Source organism: Theobroma cacao, chromosome 1 (genome assembly GCF_053813885.1).
Source record: "Theobroma cacao isolate CCN51 chromosome 1, ASM5381388v1, whole genome shotgun sequence".
Lineage (NCBI taxonomy): Eukaryota > Viridiplantae > Streptophyta > Magnoliopsida > Malvales > Malvaceae > Theobroma > Theobroma cacao.
In genome coordinates this window covers 8,687,825-8,707,518 of record NC_142639.1, presented here as the reverse complement: position 1 = coordinate 8,707,518, position 19,694 = coordinate 8,687,825, and the positions used below count along the sequence as shown (strand labels likewise).

Sequence of the window (19,694 nt, the reverse complement as noted above, 5' to 3'; positions counted from 1 at the left end):
TCTGTTCTTGTCACATCAAACATCTGTAGGCTTTGGGAATGTGCTCCAGGCCACAACCTTTTCTCCCATTAACTAAATTACTTCCCTGTCAGAAACACAGGATCCATCTCCAGCACCAAGACTCCAACCATGAGTATATGTTACATGTGAACAATCGATGCATACCAATAAAGATGACAAGTTCAACTTGTTCACCTGTTGCATCAAACCTTGGGTAGAGTATTAACCTGCAGTTCTGCTAGATTGTTCATCAAAAAAAAAAAAAAACCCTTAGATAGACCTGACTATATGCTAATTCAGTGCGAGATGATCAATTGCATATTTCAACGTGATATTATGTTCGTTTTTCTTAACAAATCTATGGCAGACACTCGTTCTTGATGGTCTAGACAATAAAGTTTTATGACATGTGCACGTGCAGCAGAGGAAAACCATAAATTGAAAATCAACTAGTGAAAATATCCAAGTCCGGTGGAACTGATATCAAATTCTAACAGTAATACAGTTTCAGACAACTGTGCAATACAAGGCACTGAAAATCAGGAGCAGGCAACTAGTAACTCCGCATGAAATTCTACTGAACCTGTCTGATTAAAAGCATGTCTTAAGTGCGAATTAAATTGTAGGAATTATGTGATGATGACCATTCGGCCATAAATGTCATTTACATTTTACTTTGGACAGGGAGGTACTTAGTATGACGCCCCTGTGCAACAATTTTCCCAGTTTCTTTCTTCCTAAATTCAACACTGACAACAGCAACAGTCTTCCCAACACGCAATGCCCTAGCCTCTATCTCAATTTCCTCCTGCATAGGCAGTGACAATATGTACATCAATAAATGCCTTTAAATATAACTTCATTTTATAGATGAAAGGGAACTTTATTTTCCCAAAGAAAAGACAACAGAAATGCCTTTACATAATTTCTACATAAATTCCAGCATAGAATGATAAATTAGAAGCATTACTTTTCCAAAACCCTTTTCCCAGTTCTACAAAATAATAAACCACGTCTTAAAAAAGAGAGAGAGAGAAACATGCAACTACGAGGTTAGGTCAAATGCTCATTTAATATTTTGAAATGCAAATTGATAAACAAGTAAGGAATAAAATCATTTTGCATAATACTTCAAGTAGATGTCTTTCTAGAAAGAAGGAAATTAAATAAAGGTGGCTCTATTGGTAATTTCCTTATTCTTGCACTTTAAAATTCATAATTACATAATAAAGCACACAGAATTATAGATTAAGCAACTCCCTTCCCCTCCCCCTGTCAATGGGGAATAACACTAGGGCATTAAAGCATGGGCAAAAGAAAAATGAACTGGAAGGGAAAGAAAGATTGAACTACCTGCAGCCCTATAATCAATTAGAAGTTTCTTTATGGTGTATTTGTACTCAAGATTGAACTACATGCAGCCCTATAATCAATTAGAAGTTTCTTTATGGTGAATTTGTACTCATGGATCACAAATTCAACTGAAACTGAACTCCTTTCAAAGCAACTAGACAAAGAGAAAACCACCAGAAAACACAAAATATCATAAAGGTTGCTAACCTGCATACTGAACTAAATCGGTGATAGAAATTCAGCAAATAAATCAAGCAATCTCATTAATTGGTGCAATTCCAGATCAAAGATTTCTTTTTCTAATGCACTTGCAAATAAAGTTCAGAGCATGTTTCATGTTAACCACCATCAGAGCATCAGATTCTTGATATCTTCCAGCGTTCCAGATCACACATCATTGGTAAGGACAACAGTGTAAGACCAAAACTAATGAAAAAGTTAAGGCTGCAATAACTCTAAGATAATTCATAATAAACGGATGGAGTACATTCTTTTTTATTAGATGCAATTAGGATAAACAAAAATGAAGTCCCCTGTATCATTAACAAGCAACATTGAACAAAGGATGGATATGAGTCTCAACTTGATGAATTTCAAACACATATTTGATCATCAAAAAGGAGAAATTTCTGAAATGCATTTGAGAAAAGGCATAGTTCAGGGAAGCAGATTGCAGTTAACTACGGCCCGCATGATCTACAATGATTTTTAAGATTTAACAACAGCTAAGACCTCCAAACCTATATCAACCCATTAATTTATTCTAAGATTCCTACTACAAAACTGATCAAAAACTCAGAGAGCTGTAGAAAAGGTGCCAGCAAATGAATGATGAATCAGTTTCCAATTTTAATTTTAAGAAAAAAATAAAGGAAAGAAAACTCATTTTAATTCAAAGATGCAAGTCAAGCAAAGAAGGTAACATAAGCTAATTTGGGAAGAAATTGGATAGAAGATATAAGTAGGAGAAATTCACTGACATCAACATATGCAGAATCCAAGTAAGTGACATTAATTTCAACAGAAACTCCGCTGGAACTAACTCCATAAGTGTATAAAACCCCTGAACCAATCATGTCCACCAGAGATGCCGTGGCTCCACCATGCAAGAAATTACCAGCGTTCTTTTGCACAATTAACCACCAAACAAAAAACAAACCCAAATCAATCAAATATCAATAATTGAAATTGAGATTTCTAATCAGTTGAAATTGAGAGTACCAACCAGTAAACGTGGAGGGACTTTCATAGAGCAAAGGAGGTGACCCTTTTCGATGAGGTCCACGCGGAGACCTTGCATAATGAAATTTTCGAAGAATCTGGAAGGGAAGCCATGGATGGTTGGGGCGTTTTTGTCGTCGTCGTCGCCACCTCCTTTCTCCAAGTATTTCTTCACTGTTTCCAAGTCCATTCTCTTTGGCTGCCCCGTCTCACACGATTGTCGAGCTCCATCAAGTCAAGTTTTTCAAGACAGGCGGCACACCACACCACTCCACACCATGCCACCCCACGTGATGTGCAGCATAATTAATATTTGCCTCGTGCGACACGTGGTATTTTAATAAAAATATTAATTTTTTACTATAAAAATAATAAATTATGATAAAACTGTTCGGAACTGAAATATTTGCACAAATTCATCTGAATCTAAATTGATTCAAATTAAAAATAATTCGGATTTAAATAATTTGAAATTTTAAATGAAATCATTTAAATTAAAATTAAAATTTTATTTTTTATCAAATGTTAATTTAATTAAAAATAAGATATACATAACAAATTATTATTTTATTAGTAACTTTAAAATACTAATGAAACATAAAATCCCTTTTTTCTTTATTCTTATGTTGTCTACTTCTATTTGGTTTATTACAAAATCCTTGTTGTAGGTAAAAGAGCGTAAAAGAATCAGTTTTTTTTTTTATTTATGATAAATTTAAATTCTAAAATTGTACATCATATATAAAATATTCTTTTCCATTTTTCATTTTTACCAAATATAAAGTAATTAAAATAAAGAAATAAAAACTTTAAAAACAAAAAAAAATTCGTAAATTAGAAAATCAGTTAATAATAAAGCTAATTTTTGTATCCACTCTTAAACATGTTATTTATTTGTTAAATTACCCATTTAATCCTTATACATAAACATTTTCTTCAATTTAATCGCTCTATTTAAAATCGTAATAACTTAAGTTTTTAGTTTTGAAAATTGCTTCAATTTAATCCCTCAAACATTTTTTGTCCAAATTGACTGTTACAGTATTGACATCAACGTTGATGTGGTATTTGAAGTGGGTTTGTGTTGTTGATGAAATAGTGCCACGTCACTCTGACAATGCCACGTGGACATGCCATGTGAAATTATCAATCTGACATGCTAACAATGACATGGTATGTCAAGGTGGAAAAATTTTCTCTCAAAATCAAATCTGGACTGACGTCAAAGGAACTTAATTGATTAAAAATTTGAAGTAAAGGGACCAAATTAAAGAAAAATTAGAAGTAAGAAAACTAAATTGAATAAAAATATTAATATGTAAAGGGACCAAATTGAATCAAAAAAATATAATGTGACTTACTAATCAGATTACTCTCCATGAGAACATGGAAGGAAAAAATTCTCTAGCAAATAGTATCTAGCACTAAATAATAATTATAATTACAATGCGAAAAAAGATACATCCATACATATATATATATTTATTTATTTATGTAAATCCATTTACAAAAGCTGTACACGAGATTTTGTAACCCAAAATATGCTTTGCATAAATCCATTTTTTAGCAACATTCCTATGTAATATATGCCATTTACAAAAAACAAGCCACCTATAACTATTTAACATTGACAAAAACATGACAGCTACTTATAACTGTATAATATTTTTGACAAAAACATGGGAACAATATGTACCCAACATTTAAGTACCTAGCATTTAAACAATTAAAAATCACAACAAACTCTAGTCATTTTTACCGCGGTAGCTCAACTTTAGATTGTGATCTTTTAGGTGGCCTCTATCTGGCCATTTCCTGAGGCAATATAAACAAAAACAATGTCAAAATCTCAATTTAGCTCACCTATATAATATGATTGAATGCAAGTGCAATTGTGCTCACTATTAGTTGCCTATTGAATATGAATGATTTTGAATCCCCACGACTAGTTGGAAGACCAAATCAACCAATTGATTTGGTCTTCCAACTTATATAATAAATTGACATAATAAGCATAAACTATATTTACTCACCTATATAACATGACAACAAAAGATAAACTTCAAATAAATCAATCAAATATGGATAATTATTAATAAACATAACATGACATGAAAAGGGACTAAATTTACTCACATTTATAACAAAAAAATGTCTTGGAGGAGATGTAAATGTTGAGGTAGATTTGGTTTGGTCTCCAGAAGCTACTGTTCCCTTTCCCTTAGGGCTTGCATGCTTCAATCTAGTCTTTGGGGCAATAACATCATTTGAACTAAAGCCTTCAATACTTGTAGTAGCAAATTGGGTACTTCTATAAACCCTCACTTTTATCCTCTTGACAATAGTAGAAGCACTTAACCCAACAACACCTTGACTTGCACCCAGCAGCAAATTTATTTGTTGTACCACCAGTAGCAAATTGACTTGATGCACCAGTAGCACTTTCACTTGGGATACTAACAACACATTGACTTGGTGCAGCAATAATAATGGCTTCACTTGGTACACAAGTAGTGACAGAAGATTTTCTCTTTCAACTGTGAGTTTTTTGTGTGCTTGTTTGACCTTAGACATGGAAATTAGAAAAAAGTTAGTAACCAACAATAATAAATAATTAATAAATGAAGTTAAAAGATATCGACCTTCTTCATTGGATATTTGGACCTATTATGTCCTCCTTGACGACAAAGAGTGCATTTTATCTTCTTTCCAATTCTCGACATCCTTATCTTCTTCGAACCTTCATCTGGTTCTCTTTTCCTCTGCTTCTTAGGTTGTCTAGTAGATCTCTTCACATATGAAGGTATGACAACCTCCACATTCCATTGAGGCCAGAACATTGGCCCTCTAACAAGATAGAGCTGATGGTTATATGCCTTCAGATATTAACTCTTTTTAAAAGAATCTGTCAGATAGTTTGTAAGCTCTTTTCCCTTATAGTAGTAACATTGATGGCATGTTGGCATAGCACTCTAGTGATGTCCTAAGCTCTATAGGTACATATCCCATTTTGTAGATATATTGTGTAGCTTTTCCTAACATGCTTTTCAGCATCTTCCCATAATACTTCATGAAGATGGGAACCATTCCAATCCACCTCCCATTTAGCTTTCAGCCCCTTATAGTTCTCTAATTTTCTGAATATACAAGGATCGAAATCAGTTTTCCACTTCATCCCCTCTGCCTTGTTCTACTTTAACCTCCTCATCACATAAAGTCTTATATCTTTGAGCATGCTTTGCATCTAGATTCTTTTATAACTCTGTTAAATGTCTTACATGTTATTGTCAATGACATCACACTTGGCAAAATTGAAGAAATATGTTTGACACCAATGCATAGGATCCTAGTTCTCAAGTAAGTGGTTGTGTGCAGCCTCATTCATGGACTTGAGAAATTCTATTTACCTTTTGAACTCTGGCTAGTTAAAAGATCTAGCACAACGCGAAAATTGGTATTTCAATTCCTCATCTTATTAAGTGTATTTTCTTATTATAAAGGCTGCTAAATGCTATCAATGAGTTGCTTCCTTATGTTAAACAACAAAGGTATGCACGACACATCTACTCGAGGTTTGGGAAAAAGTTCAGAGATAAGGAATTGAAATACTAATTTTGGCGCTATGCTAGATCTTTTAACCAACTAGAGTTCAAGAGGCAAATGGAGCTTCTCAAGTCCATGAATGAGGCTGCACATAACCACTTGCTTGAGAATTGAGATCCTATACACTGGTGTCAAGCATAGTTCTTTAATTTCGTCAAGTGTAATGTCATCGATAACGATATGTGCGAGACATTTAACAAAGTTATAATAGAATCCAAATGCAAGCTTATAATCAGCATGCTCGAGGATATCAAGTTTTATGTGATAAGGAGATTGGTGTAAAACAAGGTAGAAGGGATGAAGTGGAAAACTAATTTTGGTCCTCGTATACTTAGAAAATTTGAGAAGTATAAAGGGTTGGCAACTAAATGAGAGGCGGATTAGAATAGTTCCCATCTTTATGAAGTATTTTGGGAAGATGCTAAAAAATATGTTAAGGAAAGCTACACAATATGTTTATGGAATGAGACATGTAACTATAGAGCTTGAGACATTGGTGGAGTGTCATACCAACATGCCATCAGCGTTAACTACTATGAGAGAGAGAACCCTACAAAGTATTTGGCAGACTCTTTTAAAAAAAATGAATATCTCAAGGCATATGACCAACAGCTCCATATTGTAAGAGGGCTAATGTTCTGGTTTCAGTAGAATATGGAGGCTGTCTTACCTCCATATGTGAAAAGATTTGCAAGACAACCCAAGAAATAGAGGAAAAAAGAACCAGATGAAGGCCCAAATAAGACAAGGATGTTCAGGGTCGAAAGGAAAATAAAATGCACTTTTTATCGTTCTAAAGGACATAATAGGTCTAAATGTCTAGTGAAGCAAGTCAGTATCTTCTAGCTTTATTTATTAATTATTTATTATTGTCGGTTACTAACTTTTTCTAATTTTCATGTTTATGGTCAGACAAGCACACAGAAAACTCACAGTTGAAAGAAGAAATCTTCTACCACTGCTCGTGCACCAAGTGAAGCTACTACTACTGTTATACCAAGTCACGGTGGTGCTGGTGCCCCAGTTGAAGGTGCTACTGATGCACCAAGTCAATTTGCTGTTGTTGGTGCAGGAATTTGCTGCTAGTGCCAGTCAAGGTGCTGCTAGGTCAAGTGCTTTTACTGTTGCTAAAAGGATAAAAATAAGGGCTAGTAGAAGTGCTCAGTCTACTACTGCAAGTACTAAAGACTTTAGTTCAAATGATGTTACTACCTCAAGGACTAAATTGTAGCAAGCAAGCTCTAAGGGAGGGGGGACAGTAGCTTCTAGAAGTTAAACCAAATTTGCCTAAACACCTACATCTCCTCTAAAACATATTTCTATTATAAATGTGAGTAAATTTAGTCCCTCTTTATGTCATGTTATGTTTATTAACAATTATTTACATTTGGTTGATTTGTTTGGAGTTTATCTTTTGCTATCATGTTATATTAGTGAGTAAATTTAGTTTATGTTTATTATGTCAATTTATTGTATAGGCTAGAAAACCAAATCAATTGGTTGTTGCAATTGGCCGTGGGGATTCAACATCATTCATATCTAGCAAGCAATTAATAGTGAGCAAAATTGCACTTGCATTCTATCATGTTATAAATGTGAGCTAAATTGAGATTTTGACATTGTTTTTGTTTATATTGCTACAAGAAATGGCCAAATATGAGCCACCTAGGAGATCACAATTTGAAGTTGAGCTACCCACTCAAGAAAGTAGTAAAAATGACTAGAATTTGTTGTGATTTTTAATTATTTATATGCTAAGTACTTAAATGTTGGGTACTTGTTGTTGCCATGCTTTTGTCAAAATTATTATATAGTTATAGGTGGTTGCGGTGTTTATCAATAGTATATAATTATAGATAACTTATTTTTTGTAAATGGCATATATTGCACAAGAATGTTACTAGAAAATAGTTTTGTGCAAACATATTTTGGATTACAAAGCCTCTTGTACAGCTTTTGTAAATGGATTTGCACATAAATATAAGTGGATGTATCTTCTTTCATATTATAATTATAATTATAATTATTATTTAGTGCAAAATATTGTTTGCTGGAGAACTTTTTCCTTCCATGTTCTCATGGAGAACAATCTGATTAGTGAGTCACATTATATATATATTTTTTTGTTGCTTCAATTTGGTCTCTTTACATATTAATTTTTTTGTTCAATTTGGTCCCTGTTTTTCAAATTTTTTTTCAATTAGGTCCCTCTGATGTCAACCCAAATTTGACTTTGAGGGAAAATTTTTCCACCTTGACATGCCACATCATCAGTGACATGTTAGACTGATAAGGCCATGTGACATGTCTACGTGGCACTATCATAGCGATGTGGAAGTGCCATGTCAACAATTTAAACCCACCTCACATTTCACGTCAGCATTAGATACTACGTTAACATCGTAACAATCAATTTGAACGAAAATGTTAGAGAGATTAAATTGAAACAATTTTTAAAACCAAAAGATTAAATTATCACTATTTTGAGTAAAAAGATTAAATTGAAAAAACACCTAAGTAGAGGGATTAAATAGAAATTTTAACCATTAATATTTTAATTTTTTACGTATAGTTAAAATAATATTTTTATTTGAATATACTTCTTTATTTTTTACTTTTTGCAACAACTATATTAAAAAGAATATATGCTCCTCCGATACAAAATTTGTCTTCTCCCAAATGATCTTGGCTCTTGCACATATACTTCGGTTGCTAATTATGGGCCAGCAATAACCACTGACGTCCATCTCCCTCTGTTTTAATAGAAGGTCAATCAGCACAAAGGCACATGTGCCTTTAATTACTAGTTAGTTAGTAAAGAGCACATGCAGATATGTTTGCATGTGATTCTAATTATGTTAATCTATACGCTGTCAGGACATTAAACGATGTTATTAAAAAATAAATTTAAAATTTCGGTATCAAATATAAACTCATTAATTATGTAATCCTTCTCTGTCACTGAGTTTTAAGCTTTTTAAGTAGGATTAGCTTCTACTAACAGTGTACAAAACAAGCAAGTATAAAAGGCTTGCTTCTGTACTCGATCAATTGCAATGAAGTAATCAATCGTTCTTTCATTCCGATTCAATATTGACTAGGTCAAACCTTAAACAGACTTTTGAATCAAAGTTAAGTCCTACTAAGGATATTTATCCAAGTAAAACTATTGTATTTTAAGTTGTTTAAAACCCATCAACTTGGCAATTTCATGCATAACAAAATCGGCTAGTATGTCAAAATAGAAAAAGGAAAAACAACTAGTATAAAGATCCAATATATCATTCAGTGATTCATGCTGGCAGACGGTTTAAACAACCAGGCAAAGCAAGGCAAGTTGTGACAATATAGAGGAAGCACAGAAAGTAACTTCACATGAAATTCGACTAAAGTTGTCTAATAAAAAAGCATGAATAAATAGTGTATTCTGAATACACATGAACCAACGCATTTTGTTCATTCCTAATGGAGGAATTATGAGGATGGTTATTCAAATTATAATGTCATTTACATTTTACTTGGTAGAGAAAGGTGCTTTGTATGACGGCCTTGAGCGATAATTTTCCCAGTATTTTTCTTCCTAAACTCAACACTGAGAACAGCAACTGCCTTCCCAACATGCAAAGCCCTTGCTTCTATCTCAATTTCTTCCTACATAAGCAAAACCATAGCACATTCATAAATGGATTATATATCATTTCTCAAAGGTTGCTGCCAAGAACCCTAAATCAGAAACATTGCCCTTTCCCACCTCTACTGTTTTAAAGCTCCCAAAAAAAGCAAATAAACTTTTTTTTCATTCAAAGCATGCAAAAGAAAAGAAGGAAATACAAGTTTCCAGTCTTACGGTTGTTTAGTTACTTGAAAAGCAAAACTAAAAAATTTAGACATGATATATTACTTACAAGATGCAAAGAAGAAAGGGTATCTCCAAGAAATAACTAGATGCACAAAGAAAGGTAGCTCTAGTGGAATTTTCTTTAACTCTTGCACTGTGAAATTCATAATTACATTACAAGAAGCACTGCCTAGAGCAAACCCCTAACTCCCCCACACCCCCCCCCCCCCCCCCCCCCCCCCCCCCCCCCCTTATTTTTTTTTCCTTTCTCTTTCAGCCTTGTCCAGGCTTAAAGAAGACCATCACAATAAATTTCTACTCATATTTTACAGAAGTGTATTCTAAAAACACCAACAAAAGCTGTAAAAGAAAGCACATTAATTCCTGTTGATGAATTGAAGCACACATTGATCATCAGAAAAAAGAATTGTCCAGCAAACAAAGATTCTGACTAACTTATAAAATTCTTTTCATGGGGAGACTATAACTGTTAGGTAGGGTCATACGGTCATTCCAAGGCCCTAAAAGGGCACTCTTTGGATCTCTCACATTGCACCTTGTACCCCATTATGATTAAGACATGAGGCACGATCCACACACTCTCTCAAACCTCTTTAAGCTTTTCTCACTAACTTGACCGTCGAAGAAGGCATGCCAAAGTAAACTCCAATGCCCTTTAGTACTTCTTTTGTGTCGCCAGCTCTCTTATTCTCACATTAGTCTAGACACCAGATTCACTCCTCAATAACAACAATTTATAATAATTGCAAGATCTAACACTAGCAAAGATCCCAAATTTGCATAAAGCTTATTTCCAATATCCAGTTTGTTTATTCAAAATATTATCTGCTATGAAACTGATTAGAACTCAACAAGTAGTGAAAAATGTCTCAACAAATCAATGGGGAATTTGAGCAGAAACTCAAAAGTTGCAAGCATAGTGTTAAGAAAACCAATAACCTGTTAGAAACACACCATCCTGAGCAACAAGTAGCAATGGTAGACACTTACTATGTGAAACCGCGATTCAAATTACTGTCTATCTACTGCACACACACACACACACACATATATAGAAAAGCGAGTACAACTTGGAACTATAATATTAACATATTACAAACACAATCAAAAAGGCATAAACAGATTGAAGAATAACGAAATTATATATAGTTAAACAATGGATGCTTTACGAGGAATTTATGTTTTACAATGTTAATTGATCAAGGGGCAATTTTGTCTTCCTCCCATGAAAATGTGCACATGCCAGTAAATTCTTTTAGTCAACCATGCGAGTGTTTTCTTTTCAAACATTTTTTTGAGTGATTTAGAGAACGAGCAAATTAGTAAAGTAAATGCAGGAGAGCATACTCACATCAGCATATGCAGCATCCATGTAAGAGACGTTTATCTCAACTGAAACCCCAGTGAATGGAGCTCCAACAGTGTACACTGCTGCTGAGCCAACCAAGTCCACAAGTGTCGCTGTGACCCCACCATGCAAGTAATTACTGCCGTTCTTTGCACAATAAACAAAACCCAGAATTATTATTCTTTGTTTTTCTTTTTATTTTTCGTCTAAGAATTTGACAGAATATTTCCCTTTTTGATATGTTTGCTTCTTAAATCTTAATTCCCTCCCTGTTTTTCTGAGTTTTCCCATGAACTTAAATGCCCTAAAATTTTTTAATTCATAAATAGGACTACTGAATTACCAGCAATGATCTCCTGAATTTGACAGAAACAGAAACAGAAAAAAAAAAGGGGGGGGGGGGGGGGGGGGGGGGGGGGGGGTGGTGGCGCTAATCGTACCAGCAGACGAGGGGAGACCTTGAAAGTGCAAATGACTCGACTGGTTTCAATGAGATCAACACGGAGACCATGCATGATTAGGCGTTCGAAGAATCTCAAAGGCAGTTCATCGCCATCGATGTTGGCCGAATTCTCTAAATATTCCTTGACGGTTTCCATGTCCATCCTAGAACGACGCCTCCGATCTCACCAAATCAACTCAGTTGTGAGTTGTGATACACTCTTTCTTTTAGAAGTAACTTTCCTCCATCGCAGTTTTCTTTGATTTTAACAAGCGTTTGTTATTAGAGACTATTAGCGCCACTTCTTTCAAATACTTAAAGTTTTGTGGGCCATTTTTATCTTTCAAGTGTCAGTTTAAATAAAATGAGTATAATATTTTTATCACTAAAAAAAATAGAAAAAATATAAATTGGTATCTGTAACATTAAATTAAGGCTGATTTAACGGTTAGATTTACCTTATTAATTCTCTTGTAGAGAAATAAGGTTCAAAGATTGAAATCCTTCTTCCACCACTACAATTAAGTGTTCTGAGTAATTTTTGTTTTATTATGGGCAATACCTCAACGATAGCTGCATTTATCGTGCCACTGACTGCCGCCCACAATCACACCCTACACCGCACACGGTCCACGCATCCAATAATTCACCTCCTCCGCCCCGTCACTCATCAGTCGTCAGTCGTCTCCGATTCACATGCCAACAGCAGCAGCCAACAGGTGGCCTGTCTCTCTGCTAATCAACTCAACCAATTATACCAAAATAAACGCTACCTTGGGCTGCTTTCATGTCTACTTAGTTACTCATTTTTTTAACAGAAAAACACTTAATTACAAGGTTTAGGTTAGTTTCTGTTTGTTCTGTGGAAAAGACTACTGAAATTTTTTAGGCTGATCGTAGTTGGAATCATTCCAGGAGAACCAGATTCAGGTGTGACTGTGTAGTGACGCTCTATAACTCTCTCCTTTTAACTTTTTCAGATACCGTTTTATATTGTCAATTTTTTACATAATTTGAATTCAAATTGTTTGTTATGCATCGTGTTTGGGCTTAATTTTTTTTTTTTTTGGAAACCTACTTTGCATGTTGAAATCGCAAGTTTTTGATTCAAACATATTTACTGAAAAAGAAGCTAAAAAAAAAAATAATAATAATAATAACCCCTCTATGTGTCTGCTCTTTTATTTGGGAATGGAGAGTGGAGACTCAAAATAAGTTATAACTAATTTAAGTTGACTGGCAAAACAAAGTGCGAACCGAATTAGTCAAAAGTTAATGAAACAATTGAGGCAAAAGCCAGAAATTGATTTCCAACATCAAACCAATCGAATCAACCGAATAATTGCTCGATTTCGATTTTATTGATTTCACTCACTAATTCGATTGATTCATTTTCTTATAAAATATAATTTAATTGATTTTGCAATTACTTTTTAATTAAATCAGTCCATTGTTCTGTCTTAATTACTCGATTTGATATATATATATTACTGAACACTTGAAAATTTATTAAAATTGAGATTGCTTCAAATAATTATTCAAGTAACACCCACTCCATGCAGTTCTAAGGCCAATAGCGAAAAACACTTCCTTCCATCCTTGAGATAAAAGATAAAATAGAAAATAGTCAAATTTACCACTCTACTAAATAAAGGTTTCATAATTTACCATCCTATTATTTTGGTACCCTGTGCTACCCCAATGCTTACCTGTGATATCTAATAAATAGTATTTAAATGGAAAATAATGAAATTATCGCTTATTTAGTATAGGGTCTATGTTAACTCTATATGAAATTTTGATGGACCCCACATGACATGACACGAATATAGATTAAGCATCATTTTGATCATACTCATACTCATACTAGGAAGAATATTTTGATCAAACATTGAGTAGAAAGATCAAAACGAAGATATATATATATATATATACACAAAAGCATAGTTGAGGGATGCATAATATCATTTCTAAATTAGGATATGTTACATAGTTTATGTATACAAATAGATGCAACTCCACACACAAAAAATGACGTTCTCAATTTTATACATAATCAGGTAAATGAGTTTATATGATTATCACATGTCTATTTATTAAATATTAAAAATATTTAATGAATAGACATGTGTGAATGCCTTAAACTCAATAATAAAATTAAAAAAACTCCACAACTTAGACATTAACTATTAATTAATTATCTTGGGTCAGGCACACTCTAAGCCTATAACACACCAAAAGAAAGCTCCTACCAAATCTACTAGTTCTTGACAGAGAACAAGTTGCGAAGAAAAAGGAACTTCTTCAAGGTCTTCATCACCGCCAACGTGCTGTTACTCTGCCGCTTGTGGTAAATCATCCCAGTGCCTATGCCGGTTTGGGACATCTTCAAGGCCTGAGCGTAGTAAAGCTCCACCGCCGCCGGCTCTCTGCTAGCTGGCTCTGCCTTGGACTTGGTTCCACCCCTTGATGATATTATTCCCCCCTCTTTCCTGCTGCTACGCAAGGAAGAAACCCTTTTCAGTTCTTCGTTGAAGTCCTCCCACAGCATGTCCATTTTCTCCGGATCATAACCGGCACTGATCTTATTCGCTTCGCTTCCAAAGTGGGAGAAGCTCTTGCTTTGGAAACTCGGTACTTGTCTTTCACCATCGTCTTCACCATCATCTCCGCATTCTGGATAGACTAAAGAAGATACCCGCCATAGCGATGGTGAAATCGTCAAGAGAGGCATAGGATTGGTGATTTTTGGGAAGGTAAAATCTTCTGACGAGACCATCGCGAGAGGTAGAAAATTAAAAAGCAATAGTTTTTTTTTGAAAGAAAGGCAAATAACATTGATTTCTGTTGGGGGGGAAAATGGTAGATAAAGCTGGGTTTCCATCAAGAGTCACGACCCTATCAATTAATTAACATATATACGTGTTGAAGGGGGAAAATACAAGTCAAGCATCTCTTATTAATGAGGGTTGGGGTCATCCCAGCTCACGCCGGATTGTTCGGACGCCAAATTTGATAGAAAAGAGTATGCATAAATACATGTATGCTCTTAATTTGTATATATGGATTTTTATTGTCGAAAGGCACATGTAACCCCTTCCACACTACTGGGAGTTGGAAACAAAGACTCCCTTGTAAATACTATAACATCATGGCCCAGTCTTTTTCATTGTTTGCAAGAGGCCATTAATTTGTTTCAACTCCATTACATCCATGTGCAATTTTTGCATGACTTATTGTTCACTAGTTCACTGCCTTCATGAAGTTGATTGGTGGTCTTGCCGTCCATCATCCACTTATTCTAAACTCTTTCTTTTGGTTATTTTTTCCCCTTAGTTAGTTGTTAGCTAGTATCACATTAAGTAAATAATGACATGAGTCAAGGGCAGAGCTAGCCAAATTTTATTGGGAGGGCCAAATATAGTTAAATAAGAGTTAAAAATTTTAAAAAATTAATATGTTAAATTCAATCAATAATAAAAATATTGATAATAGAAATATGAAACTAAATATAAAACTATAATTTGTAAAATATAAATAGTTTAAAATGATATATAAGATTAATAATTTTTTCTTATATAATCAGAATTATTTAAATATTATATATTCAAGAGAATTTCATTTTAACTAAACATAAAATGTAAAGCATATAAAAAAAATACTCAAGTTAATTTTCTCTTACATAATTAGATTAATAAAAAAAATGATACATTGATGAAATTTTAAGTAATAATGTAATATTACAACTTATATTTGAGAACTATATAATAATTTATTAATTTTTAAAGATTAAAATCATAGAAAATAAAATTTATGTAATATAAAAAAGAAGAACATGGCAAGTAGAAGGTAGATACCACATATTATATAACAAAAAAGAAAGAAAAAGAATATGGTTAATGGTTTGTAGAAATTTGAGAAAGAATATTTATAAAAACTTATAACATATGAACAAATAGAATAAAAATGAAAAAAAATAAACAAATATAAATAAAAATAATAATATAAATTAAAAAAATTTAAAGTTGAGTGAGATAAGTAAAATTATTTTATTATTTTTATTTATATTAATTATTAAATAAAACATTATTTTGAGGGAGCTAGTAATAGAATATATAAAAAAATTCAAAAAGTTTTATATGTTATGAAAAAAATTTTAAAAGTTTTGGGTATTATGGAGATTTCTAACCGAACTAACCGAACTTACCGAACCTAAATAAGGGTATTATGGAGATTTTACATGAAAAAATCCTAAACCTAAATTATTTATTGTTGTTTATATCATATAAATTATATGAGTATTCATTTATTTATTATAATTTTTTAGGGTCATTTTTAATATTTTTGTAATATTGATTTATTTTAAAAAATACAACATAAATAAATATATACAAACAAAAAAAATAAAAAATTTGTTAAGTTCGATTTTTGGAAACCGAACCGAACTAATCGAATTAGTTCGGTTTCAGTTAGTTCGATTAGTTATATAGTTCAGTTCGGTTTCGGTTATTTTTAAAAAATTCGGTTATTGGGTATTCAAAACTAAACTAACCGAACTAACCGTTTGCACACCCCTACCAACTACCGTATATCACTATAGAATTAATTTTATAGTCCGATTTATCGTGACTTATTATTATAATATGACAACATCTGTCATAAGAGTCTGATCTTGACTAAACCGGATTATCAAAAGAACGTTTAAATGTTAGAAATTGATTAAAATACCTTGACCTACATTTAGTGCATGGACTTACATATAATTTACCTTATTCACAGTGTCGATCCTTGCATCTGGTATCAATTTTGATGGATATAAATATATAAAAAAATCTTTTATCTTTCAAATATATGAAGAATTAAATGTACTTTGTGGAACACGTACCTATATCTTAGGGCCACTCTGGAATCCCTGTGTTTGCTGATTGAAATATCTTTCTACAATTTCTTTCATTTTGAAAACAAAACAGTTTCACAGGCTTCATTAAATTTGCATGTATATTCATAGTTTCTTTCAATAAAACTGCTAGCACGCAGAGTCAAGAGCACTCCTTTACTCAGTCAACAATCAAGGTATTAATAGGATAAACATCTGAAGCAAAAGCCTCGAAAGCATTAAGTGGAGAAAGCATGCTGGTTGCTGATGCTACATTTGCTGTAGCCGTTTCTTCTTCAAACTCAATTTTCCCATCCTGGTATAAACCCATGATTTTGTCTTTTAAGACAAAACATTTTTCTATGGGGTGACCAATTAAATGATGGTACTTGCAGTAGTTGGGGTCATTTACTCGATCAGCTTTTTCCAGTCGCTTCATCTCTGGCAATTGGATGAGCTTAGCTTTCAGAAGTTCTTCCAACATTCCTGTGATATTTGAGTCAGGGAAAGGATAACTTTTTCTCTTATCTTTCTTTCAAAAACACTTTTTTTTTTATCTTGTGAAGGATCGAGCTTCGTTTCTTGGGTTTTCTTTGAATTGGCAATCTCCTTGATAGGTTTGGTATTTACAGTCATAGACTGTTTTCCTTCACCCTTATCTGCCAAAGCTTTGTCCCCTTTACGGACATCTTGCTTACCTTTCCTTGGTTCTTGCACTAGAGGTCCTTGATTTCCAACTGCTGACATGCTTAATTCCATGTCATGAGTGCAAGTAGCTAATTCCTCAAAAGTTTTAGGCTTAATGCCTTGAAGAATATAACGCAATCCCCAATTCATCTCCTGGATGCACATATCAAGAGCTGAGGACTCGGACAGTCGCTCTTTACAATTAAGACTGAGATTGCTCCACTTATGAATATAATCAATCACAGGGTCATCTTTCCATTGGCGTGAACTTGTGAGTTCAATCATGCTCACCACACGTTGAGTGCTACAGAAATGATTAAGGAACTCACATTTTAATTGTTTCCAATTATCAATCATCCCATGCTCTAAGTTTGTAATCAAAGGCATTGCCCTTTAAAGAGCGAACAAACTGCTTCACCATAAGATCACCATAAGTGCCAGTGTTGTTACAAGTTTCTACGAAGTGTGCAACATGTTGACGATGATTTCCTTTACCATCAAACTGTTGGAACTTTGGTAGCTGATAGTTTGGTGTCATCCTCATGTGATTAATCTTTTGAGAATATGGCTTGGCATAAGTGTATGAAGGCTGAGAGACATTCTCCACCTGTTCCTTGATGGCTTCCTTGATGAATTCTTTTAATTGGTTAGTGGTGACCACTTCATTAGATTTTTGTTGGAGATTATTTTCCATTTCCATAGTGGAATTCTCCTCATTATCTTGGCGTTGAGTTTGGCCAAGATCCATTGATGCCTTTCCAGTAAGGCTACTATTTTTTGCCATCATTGAGGCAATTTGTTCATCTTTTTCTCTGATACTTGTTGTCAAAGATTCCACAGTCTTCGCAAGAAGCACAACTTGTTTTTCTAGAGATGTTGTTCCAGTTGTCATGACAACCATTATTCCAAAATCCACTTTTAACGAAGAACTTTGGCAAAGGGATGATGAAACAAAGCTACTACTTGAGTAGCCATCATGTTCCTTGAGTTGATTGGTACTTGATTCTTTGGAAGAAGCAAGTTGCATAGTAGAGGCTTTTTCAGAACTTGGGGAAGAAGCATCATACAAAAGATTTTGGTTGAGGATTGGGGGAGTTTGCTCATACAATTTAGTAAGAGCTTTTGTCTTTCTCCGAGTACCATACGGATGTGTTGGAACATTTGTGCTTGATGATGAGGTTGGAAAGACTGCAGGATTCGCTCTAGCAGGCTTGATAACAGGTTTATTGATGAGATTCTTCTTAGAAGCCATTTCAACTTGGAGATATTTGGAGATTTGCTTGAAGAAAGAAGATGAGAGGCAAAGATTGTCCCATCGGGCATGCCAAAAATTTGTACACACAAATTTCTCATCGAGATTTCTTGATTTGAGAATTATGAGACAAATACAAATAATTGATAATATAAGTTATAATCTCTGAAAATTCCTCTAATTAATTTCTTTAATTCGTCTTCAAGAGTCATGAACTTGGACTTGGACTTGGTCTTGATCACGAACTTGCTTGATCTTCGCTTCAAGGGCCTTCATGACTTAATTTTGATCACGAACACTTGATCTTTGCTTCAAAAGTCTTGACGACTTAATCTTGATCACGAACATTGTATTTTGATCACGAACTTCGCTTGATATCTTAATCATGAACTTCATTGCTGCTTGATCACAAACTTTGTTGCCACTTGATCACGAACTTCACTGCCACTTGATCTTCGCTTTAGAAATCTTCTATTCTTCTTGATCTCTAGAATGCTCTCAATCTTCGAATGCCTCCAAATGAATCAAATGGCTTGGAGGAGCCCCTATTTATAATATTTGGTGGGAGACTTTGATGAGAATGTAATCTCTTTGAATTATCTCAAAAGTATTTTAATTTATTTAGAGATAAATTATGATGACTCATTAAAAGTCTTTTGATTGGTCGGATCTTGAGTCATTGAATTTTGATTAGCAGAAGTTAGATATTATCTCTAAATTATCTTAATTTATTTAGAGATAAATTAAATAATTAAATTTGATTTTTATCTCTAAATTAGTATAATTATTAGAGATAAATTAAATGACCAATAATTAAATTTTGATTGGTAAAAAATATGAATATTATCTCTAAATTATTTTGATTTATTTAGAAATAAATTAGATGACCAATAACTAATTTTTGATTGGTAAAAAATATGAATATTATCTACCAATAGGTGAATTGGTTCAACTATATGTCTTTAAAATAATCTAATCAATAAATTAATTATTTAATAATTGATTATATGATTATTAAATCCAGTGACAGCACGCAATTGGTTGATAATTTTT

General features: G+C 33.4%; 3 protein-coding genes and 1 long non-coding RNA gene across 5 annotated transcripts; all 4 read right to left on the bottom strand.

The window, feature by feature from the left end:
• Positions 1–450: 450 nt before the first annotated feature.
• LOC18612020 (uncharacterized) lies at positions 451–2,840 on the bottom strand. Its single transcript, XM_007048584.3, has 3 exons — positions 2,579–2,840; positions 2,334–2,477; positions 451–808 (listed from the first exon to the last, which is right to left on the bottom strand). The coding sequence occupies exons 1-3, from the start codon at positions 2,762–2,764 to the stop codon at positions 665–667; spliced, it is 474 nt and encodes a 157-aa protein (XP_007048646.3). The 5' UTR covers positions 2,765–2,840; the 3' UTR covers positions 451–664.
• A 1,259-nt stretch (positions 2,841–4,099) lies between these two features.
• LOC148764508 (uncharacterized) lies at positions 4,100–7,599 on the bottom strand. Of its 2 annotated transcripts, none has more exons than XR_016024226.1 (3): positions 5,217–7,599; positions 4,711–5,139; positions 4,100–4,389 (listed from the first exon to the last, which is right to left on the bottom strand). It is a non-coding gene; the product is annotated as an uncharacterized LOC148764508 (long non-coding RNA). The 2 variants fall into 2 exon arrangements; XR_016024225.1 differs by having other exon boundaries at positions 7,111–7,599.
• Positions 7,600–9,438: 1,839 nt separating this feature from the next.
• LOC18612019 (uncharacterized) lies at positions 9,439–12,120 on the bottom strand. Its single transcript, XM_007048582.3, has 3 exons — positions 11,825–12,120; positions 11,388–11,531; positions 9,439–9,828 (listed from the first exon to the last, which is right to left on the bottom strand). The coding sequence occupies exons 1-3, from the start codon at positions 11,987–11,989 to the stop codon at positions 9,685–9,687; spliced, it is 453 nt and encodes a 150-aa protein (XP_007048644.3). The 5' UTR covers positions 11,990–12,120; the 3' UTR covers positions 9,439–9,684.
• A 1,653-nt stretch (positions 12,121–13,773) lies between these two features.
• Positions 13,774–14,718, bottom strand: LOC18612018 (uncharacterized). The gene has a single exon (XM_007048580.3). The coding sequence runs from the start codon at positions 14,708–14,710 to the stop codon at positions 14,087–14,089; it is 624 nt and encodes a 207-aa protein (XP_007048642.3). The 5' UTR covers positions 14,711–14,718; the 3' UTR covers positions 13,774–14,086.
• Positions 14,719–19,694: the final 4,976 nt, after the last annotated feature.

What these genes read in the sequence shown, in the direction of transcription:
- LOC18612020 (XM_007048584.3), bottom strand. Translation starts at nt 2,764, where the DNA reads ATGGACTTGGAAACAGTGAAGAAATACTTGGAGAAAGGAGGTGGCGAC. An exon ending in AAGTCCCTCCACGTTTACTG is followed by an intron (nt 2,478 to 2,578) that starts GTTGGTACTCTC and finishes ATTGTGCAAAAG; the next exon opens with AACGCTGGTAATTTCTTGCA. An exon ending in TGGATTCTGCATATGTTGAT is followed by an intron (nt 809 to 2,333) that starts GTCAGTGAATTT and finishes CTGCCTATGCAG; the next exon opens with GAGGAAATTGAGATAGAGGC.
- LOC18612019 (XM_007048582.3), bottom strand. Translation starts at nt 11,989, where the DNA reads ATGGACATGGAAACCGTCAAGGAATATTTAGAGAATTCGGCCAACATC. An exon ending in AGGTCTCCCCTCGTCTGCTG is followed by an intron (nt 11,532 to 11,824) that starts GTACGATTAGCG and finishes TATTGTGCAAAG; the next exon opens with AACGGCAGTAATTACTTGCA. An exon ending in TGGATGCTGCATATGCTGAT is followed by an intron (nt 9,829 to 11,387) that starts GTGAGTATGCTC and finishes TTGCTTATGTAG; the next exon opens with GAAGAAATTGAGATAGAAGC.
- LOC18612018 (XM_007048580.3), bottom strand. Translation starts at nt 14,710, where the DNA reads ATGGAAACCCAGCTTTATCTACCATTTTCCCCCCCAACAGAAATCAAT.